The 7,614-nt window shown below is 37.6% G+C and overlaps 1 protein-coding gene across 8 annotated transcripts in view; it reads right to left on the reverse strand.

Annotated features, from left to right (window-relative positions):
- gramd2b (GRAM domain containing 2B) overlaps positions 1-7,257 on the reverse strand; it is an 18,865-nt gene extending 11,608 nt beyond the window's left edge. The window contains exons 1-9 of one of the 8 annotated variants that reach the window (XM_079896568.1): positions 7,107-7,257; positions 6,263-6,382; positions 4,862-4,949; positions 3,937-4,006; positions 3,750-3,853; positions 2,357-2,452; positions 2,200-2,271; positions 2,059-2,118; positions 1,255-1,369 (exon numbers count right to left, since the gene is read on the reverse strand). In XM_079896568.1, the coding sequence (XP_079752694.1) occupies positions 1,255-1,369; positions 2,059-2,118; positions 2,200-2,271; positions 2,357-2,452; positions 3,750-3,853; positions 3,937-4,006; positions 4,862-4,949; positions 6,263-6,382; positions 7,107-7,204 (823 nt within the window). In that variant the 5' untranslated portion in view covers positions 7,205-7,257. Of the gene's footprint in view, positions 1-1,254; positions 1,394-2,058; positions 2,119-2,199; positions 2,272-2,347; positions 2,453-3,749; positions 3,854-3,936; positions 4,007-4,861; positions 4,950-6,262; positions 6,383-6,488; positions 6,873-7,106 lie in introns of those variants that run through there. The other 7 variants (XM_079896572.1, XM_079896570.1, XM_079896566.1 and 4 more) reach the window with 7 other exon arrangements.
- Between the last annotated feature and the right edge of the window lie 357 nt (positions 7,258-7,614).

The following is a 7,614-nucleotide window of genomic DNA, read 5'->3' on the forward strand; positions in this document are numbered from 1 at the left end:
TCCAAATGTTCAAACAAACTCTTTATTAAACGTCACTGGACTCCATAAACACAAGTTAACAATACGTTTCAGTGTTCGTCCAAACACTCAGTTGTAAAAACACAGGAAGTAACTCTGGCAAATACACACCGACTACAGTCACATGTGACACATATCTGACACAAGTTGTGTAACTATAACACATTAGTGTGTAAAAGGTTAAGAACAATAACACACTGATTGAGTTAAAAGTAACACAAAATGTGTTGTCCTTAACTAGACACACAGGTGTGTTAAGATATAACACAGGTTGTGTTGTTTTAACACATCCATTTTAAGAGTGTTTTAATTGGTCACATATATGACATCTATGACACAAATTGTGTGATTTATGACACATTAGTGTGTTAAATATTTTAACACACTCACTGTGTTAAGAACAATAACACACTGGTTGAGTTAAAAGTAACACAAAATGTGTTGTCCTTAACTAGACACACAGGTGTGTTAAGATATAACACAGGTTGTGTTGTTTTTAACACACCCGTTTTAAGAGTGTACAAGACATAAGGAGAATATGAGATACGGATGTGCGTCACATTATATTGCAAAAAATCATTTAGTAGCCGATCCTTGCCTTGTTTTTGAATCAATAAATAGTATAAAATACATTTCAGAGAAAGTTTTTCTCAATATTTTCCACTGGCCCAAATAGTATTTTCAATTGCTTTTTATATTTTTAATGTAAACAGATCTTATTGTGCATTATTGATCATTATTTGCGTGCACATATTTCCTCAGGTCACGAGTTCTGCTGTTATCATGAGCAAACATTAACACACAGCATTCCTCAGGAAAAGTGTTCAAAAGCATCACATCCACTACAAAACATCATATTTATTAGAATATAAAAAATGTTGTTTCATGTAATTTAACTTGCTTAACTCCATTAATGAGAATGGCATATTTAATCTAAACATGTATATCAGATGTAAAACATTGTTGAAATCATTCTTTTATGTATTTAAACGGTTATTGTGAACATGCACTGTTTATGATTAGGACTCATAATGAAGGTTTTCCTTCATCAGTCCCTCAGATCTCCATCGGTGTTCGTACACATGGTTCAGAGTCACTTACAGATGCACATTCTCCCGTCAAGTTTGTTTTACTAAATCACCACTTCTGCGTGGGAAGTGCGTACGGCTCTTTCAGGGCCTGTTTTGTGCGACAGCGTTTATAAACGAGGCCGTTGAGCGTCACTGAAATACTCACTCTGTGTTTTCACGAATGCCGGTGACTCGGGACAGTCGGAGCTGCTGCTGTCGTCCACAAGCTGAGCCGTCGGTCCGACCGGAGCGTCAACATCCGACAGATCCACAGGGAAATCCTGCGCACAGACATCATGCAGCGCCTGAATATCCCAGAGGAAAACGGATGGATGACGGAATGAACTGAAGGGCCCTATTTTAACGATCTAAGCTCATGGTTTAAAGCGCACATAGGGCGCTCGAATCCACTTTTGCTAGTTGGACAAATGGTCGGCGCTCCCGGCGCTGGTCTAAAAGTCGTCTCTATTCTCTTAATGAGTAATGGGTGTGTTTTGTCTCTATTCTCTTAATGAGTAATGGGTGTGTTTTGTCTCTATTCTCTTAATGAGTAATGGGTGTGTTTTGTCTCTATTCTCTTAATGAGTAATGGGTGTGTTTTGGGCGTAACGTGCAATAAACCAATCAGAGTCTCATCTCACATTCCCTTTAAAAGCCAGTTGCGCTCGCGCCGCGGCGGATTCGCTATTTACATGGAGGAATTAGCAAGCGGAAAAACTGAACACTTCTCTAGCGATGAAAGGGATCTCCTCGTGCACGAGGTTAAAGATGTGAATCAATAGTCAATAATCAATACAACAGAAGTGAATCAATCAAAACTAACTTTATCTGGACAATAACTTTATTCTAGATCTGCTGTAAAGTCTGAACACTCTCTGTTACTGTAATCTCCTGTTATCACTGTAAAGCTGCTGTGAAACGGTCAGTATTGTTAAAGCGCTGTATAAATGAAGGGCCCGAAAGGTCTTACCGTGGGCAGAGACGCCGGATCTGCTCTCAGGATGTTCTGACTGATTCCAGGACTCTTCTCCTGCAGACCGGCCACATTTATTCATCAGAAACTATACGATTCAGCTGAACTCAATTAAATTTGTGTGACTGAAGAACTTACAACCAACTGAGGGCACACGGACATCAAAACTTTGTAAGTCGTGTCTCGAGACAGAAACGAAACAAACACATGCTGGAAAAATCACAATAACAGTGATTACTGTAGTAAAACCACCACAATCACATGCAGATTCACATGAAAGCCAAACCTCTTTTACCCGCTCGTGCGCTGAAGAAATAACCAGTGCGTTCGGCACCAAGATGGCCGTCTTCGTTTTCTTGATGATGGTCACTGAAGCCACTGGAATTGCAATCTGAAGGAAAAAACAATATGATGAAAAACAGCTAATAAAATATGCTTTAAGAACATTTTGCTGACGTTCCCATTAAATTATAAAAACGTAATTATTGATGGCAAAAAAATAATCTTGTTATGTGAATGTTATGGAAACATTACATTGTATCGTTCTTCAAACATTATGAGAGTGTTACTTTTGAATGTTCTCTGCAACAAGTAACATTTAAAAAACGTTAGAGGAACATCCAACTGAAATGTTTCAGAAAAAAAAACCTTCCAACGATGTATAAATAAAAAATGTAAAAAATAATAAAAAAAAACGATGTATTAATAATAGGGCTGTCAAACGATTAATCGCGATTAATCGCATCCAAAAAAAAAGTTTGTGTTTACATAATATATGTGTGTGTATGGAGTATAATTATTTTCTATATATAAATACACACACATGCATGTATATATTTAAGAAAAATGTGTTATTTATATATAAAATATTTATATATAATATAAATTATATATAATATAAATATATATACACAGTATATACATGCAAATATTTCTTAAATATATACATGCATGTGTGTGTATTTATATATAGAAAATAATTATACACCGTACACACACATGTATTATGTAAAAACAAACTTTTATTTTGGATGCGATTAATCGTTTGACAGCCCTAATTAATAATCAAAAAAATCATATTTTTTTTGATTATTAAAGACCTTTAAGCAAACTCTCTATCAACGTCACTAGAAGAACGTTTGTTCATAACTTTGAGAGAACCATGACACGTTCTCAGAACATCCCTGAGATATAATATAAAACACACTACAGTTCAAAAGTTTGGGGTCAGTAAAAATAAATTAATATTTTTATTCATCAAAGACACGTTAAATTGATCAAAAGTGACAGTAAAGACATGTATAATGTTGCTAAAGATTCTACTTCAAATAAACGCTGTTCTTTTGAACTTTCTATTCATCAAAAAATCCTGAAAAAATAAAATATATCACAAAAAAATGAACACTGATAATAATCAAAGTTTTTGATCATCAAATCATCATATTAGAGTGATTTCTGAAGGATCATGTGACACTGAAGACTGGAGTAATGATGCTGAAAATTCAGCTTTGATCAGGAATAAATTACACTTTACTACAGTATATATTCAAACAGATGTTTTACATTACAATAATATTTCACTGTTTTTACAGTATTTTTGATCAAATAAATTTTGGTGAGCAGAAGAGGCTCTTTCAGGATCTTACTGACCTCAAACTTCTGAACGCTAGTGTAGGTTCAGGTTTTACCTTAGTGTCTTTTCCGAACACTTTGGAATGGAAACAGATCCAGTTGTCGGACACGAACAGTCTGCCCTGGTACAGTATGTCCTTCTGCAGGGCGCATGTGTAACCTGGAATAAACCAATCAAAGCTTCGCTGTGTGTTCATTAAAAGTGAAATAATCATTGTCAAACATCAAACTGAGGATACGTACTCTGTCTCAGATGTTCATCTTCACTTATGTCTTTAAAAACTTTGTGGTACTGGGAATTAGTGCGCAGAGACTGAAACACAACACAAACGGTTCAGTCGGGTTCTATACAGAACTCTAGGGTTCTTGACTCAGTTTTAAAGAAACATTTATGCCAAAAAGCCTCTATATAAGGAGAAATCTTGCATAATATATTCATGTTTAACAGGTTATTTTAATATTTTTCCTGTGATGAAGCATGTTTATGAGCTGCTTAATTCATAAAATTAAATGAAAAACAAAAAATGAATAAAAACAAAATTAAATAATCAAAACTAAATCCATAAAATTATCCCATGATGGAATCTATATGTGACCCTGGATCACGTCACCAGTCACGAGTTGCATGGGGATATTAGTGCCAACAATACATTGTATGGGTCAAAATTATAGATTTTTCTTTTATGCCAAAAATCAATAGGATATTAAGTAAAGATCATGTTCCATGAAGAGTTCCATAAATTTCCTACCGTAAATATATAAAACATGTATTTTTGTGAGTGAATGCTGCACAATCGCCAACATAAATGAACAACTTTAAAGGAGATTTTCTCAATGTTTTGATTTTTTGCACCCTCAGATTCCAGATTTACAATAGTTGTATCTCGACCAAATATTGTCTTATACTAACAAACCATACATCAATGGAAAGCTTATTTATTCAGCTTTTTCGTGATATATACATCTAAATTTCAGAAAATTGACCCATGTGACTGGTTTTGTGGTCCAGGGTCACATATGTGAAGCGCCTGACGGGACCTTTAAGGCTCCATACAGAACCTTTTCTTGTGGATTGAAAATCACAGTTAACATTGTAAATAAAATCTCCTGTTTGTTGTCCAGGTAAACACGGATCAACAGTGGAGAAGCACTGAGAGCGCAGACGCACATGACAGGACTGCGGTTTTCTGCGTTCACACTTGGATTCAGAGTCACTCTGGACTTGCAGAAGAAGTGAAGGATCAAGTGTTTTGGATCTGAATCAAGAGAAGCACAGACACATCTGGAGTGAACGCATTAGACTGATTAAAACCATATTTACACTGAACAAAAAATTCTGTCTTTTTTTCCAGCACAAATATCTAAACATTCTTGAAATCAAGATACTGGAGAATCAAAATGACTGAAGATATTAAGGGCCCTATTTTAACGATCTGAAACGCAAGTATCAAGCGCGAAACGCAAGTAACTTTGTGGGCGGATCTCGGGCGCTGTTGCTATTATACCGGCGGGATAAATGACTCTCTGACGCAAATCTAAAATGTGTTGGTCTGAATCGCTTCATTACTCATAGGTGTGGTTTGGGCGTAACGTGAAATAAACCAATCAGAGCGTCATCTCACATTCCCTTTAAGAGCAGGCGCGCTTGTTCCATGGCGGATTGCTATTATAACGGCGGATTTGCAGGAGCGGTTCACAGCCGAGGAGACCGACGTTCCCGTCAGGGCCGTAACACACAGAGAAGTGACATTGGGGATGGAGAAACACACCCAGATTAGCTTCGGTTAAACAGGCGTATAATAATTTGGGTAAATGTGTAAGCTAGATTTATGCCTATTTTTTCACATCTTCATGGACACAACAATGATTTCCCTCATGTGGTAATATTTTTCCTTGTAATAATGTATGATTTGCAAAAATGAAAACTGCTGCTTCTGTGTAGATGAGAGAAGCAAAGTGTGTGTGTGTTGTGCACACGCTACATTATGGCCAAGCATGCGCTCTTAAAATAGCATCTGAATAACATACGCCACTGACTTTAGTCGAGGTTTCTCCTGGTCAGCGGCGGAATTGTTTTCTGAAACTGCAAAATAGCACCAGGGAACGTTTGCGCCGGATCACGCCTCCTCTTTTCCCTGAACCGCCCCCGGGAGCGCAAGTTCATTCCCTAATTTACCGACGTGCGTCTGTGGAGGGAAGAGTCCGCTGTGCGTCGGGTGCAAAATAGGAATGACACATGCGTCGCTGTACAAAGTCAATTGCACTGGGTGCGAGATAGGGCCCTAAGTCTTGCTTGATGATTTTTTTTTTAAATGACGTGAGTTTGTGTTTAAAACAAGAACAAATGGTGTCAGAAAATATTATCTTGTTTTCACTTTGAATTAAGATTATTTTTCTGACTCCAATGTCTGATATTTGTTCTTGTTCATAAGTCGCTTAATTTTGATGCATTTTTCATTAGAAAAGACTTCATATCTTCAGTCATTTTGCTTCTTCTCCAGTAAATTTCTCTTGATTTAAGAATGTTTCAATATTTGTGCAGGAAAACAAGAAGAAGAGCATCTCTAACCTGACGAGGGTTGGTTTTCTTCTTCTGGCAGAGACGTCGGCTTCAGCGTCCAGCGAGATCAGAGCCTCAGGCCTCGTCATTCTGTTCCCGTCCTCCTCGTCTCCGTTTTCAGCATTCTGACTGTGAAAACATACAGAAACATAAATGCATTCGGTCAAACATCAGTTTACATCAGTTGAAGTAAATAAACACCAGCACAACAGAACTGACAAACATCTCGTGTTACCGTAAACAGTTCAGCTCGCAGAGATCCTCAAGCTTTAAACATCTTCTAGAAAGATCTCATTATAGCACTCATATCCGTTTCTGGAGTTAATTCAGCCAGAATGTTTTACTAGAGAAAGCCCTGCTCTCGTGTCCACTGCACGTACGTCACGCGTTATTTAACCCGAGCCGTCTCTTCTCCTTACACCAGAACATTCAGGCTGAGGTTTAGTGTTACTGAAATAAGAGTCTGTCAGCAAAACTCAGTCTGATGGAGTGGAGCTCAGTTCTTGCTGCCGAGTGATGAAGACGAACCACCAATGCCAGTAAATAAACTTTATTTGTGAGAGTGTCAGTGTGTGTTTTACTGAGTGATTCTTCTGTCCAGTTCACCATCATGTTCAGTGTTTGCCAATACAGACACAAGACAAAGTCCTTCTGCTCACATAAAGTCAACAAACTCTGCGCTCTGCTCCATAATCCACGACATTTCACAATAATAGCAAATATGAACATTTAAAACTGAATTTGGATGCATAACACACAAAACGACATCAAGCATCATTCATGAGTTTCATATACTGATCATGCATTTGGCATTATTGTGTAAAACACACTGATTAAGGAGAGATGATCGTACCGTGGCGACACACACTCGCTGGTCTGCAGATGTGGAGGACCGGAGCACATCGGCCGACACGCATCGCTCCTGCTCCTCCAGTCCTCCTGTTTCTCCATCAGGATCAGAGCTTCTGCAGCCGGACGAGCTTCTGGCCCACAAACTGATGGAGTTAATCAGTAATCCACGCTCTTGCTGACTAATGCACATGTACAGCTCAACAAAAACACACTGGGGGGAAAAGATGATCCTATTTGGGGGAAAGGGGACTAAACAAATGTAAAAAGCTCTAAAGTCAAATACCATGATATTTTAATCAGTCGTTTGGAAAAGCTAAAGGTCTGATATGTGTGTTAAATTGGGTTAAACATATATTAAAGGGAGAGGTTTGTATGTTAAACTTGGAGAGCATGTGTCTGAGAAACATGAAACCTGCTGTCTCAGTCCTTTATTGTTTTGGTAATAACTTTCTAAAATTAAACGAGGATAAGACTGACATTAGTTAGCACTAAAACTAAAGGAGAAATGT

This window comes from Squalius cephalus (genome assembly GCF_949319135.1).
Source record: "Squalius cephalus genome assembly, chromosome: 16".
Classification (NCBI taxonomy): Eukaryota; Metazoa; Chordata; class Actinopteri; order Cypriniformes; family Leuciscidae; genus Squalius; species Squalius cephalus.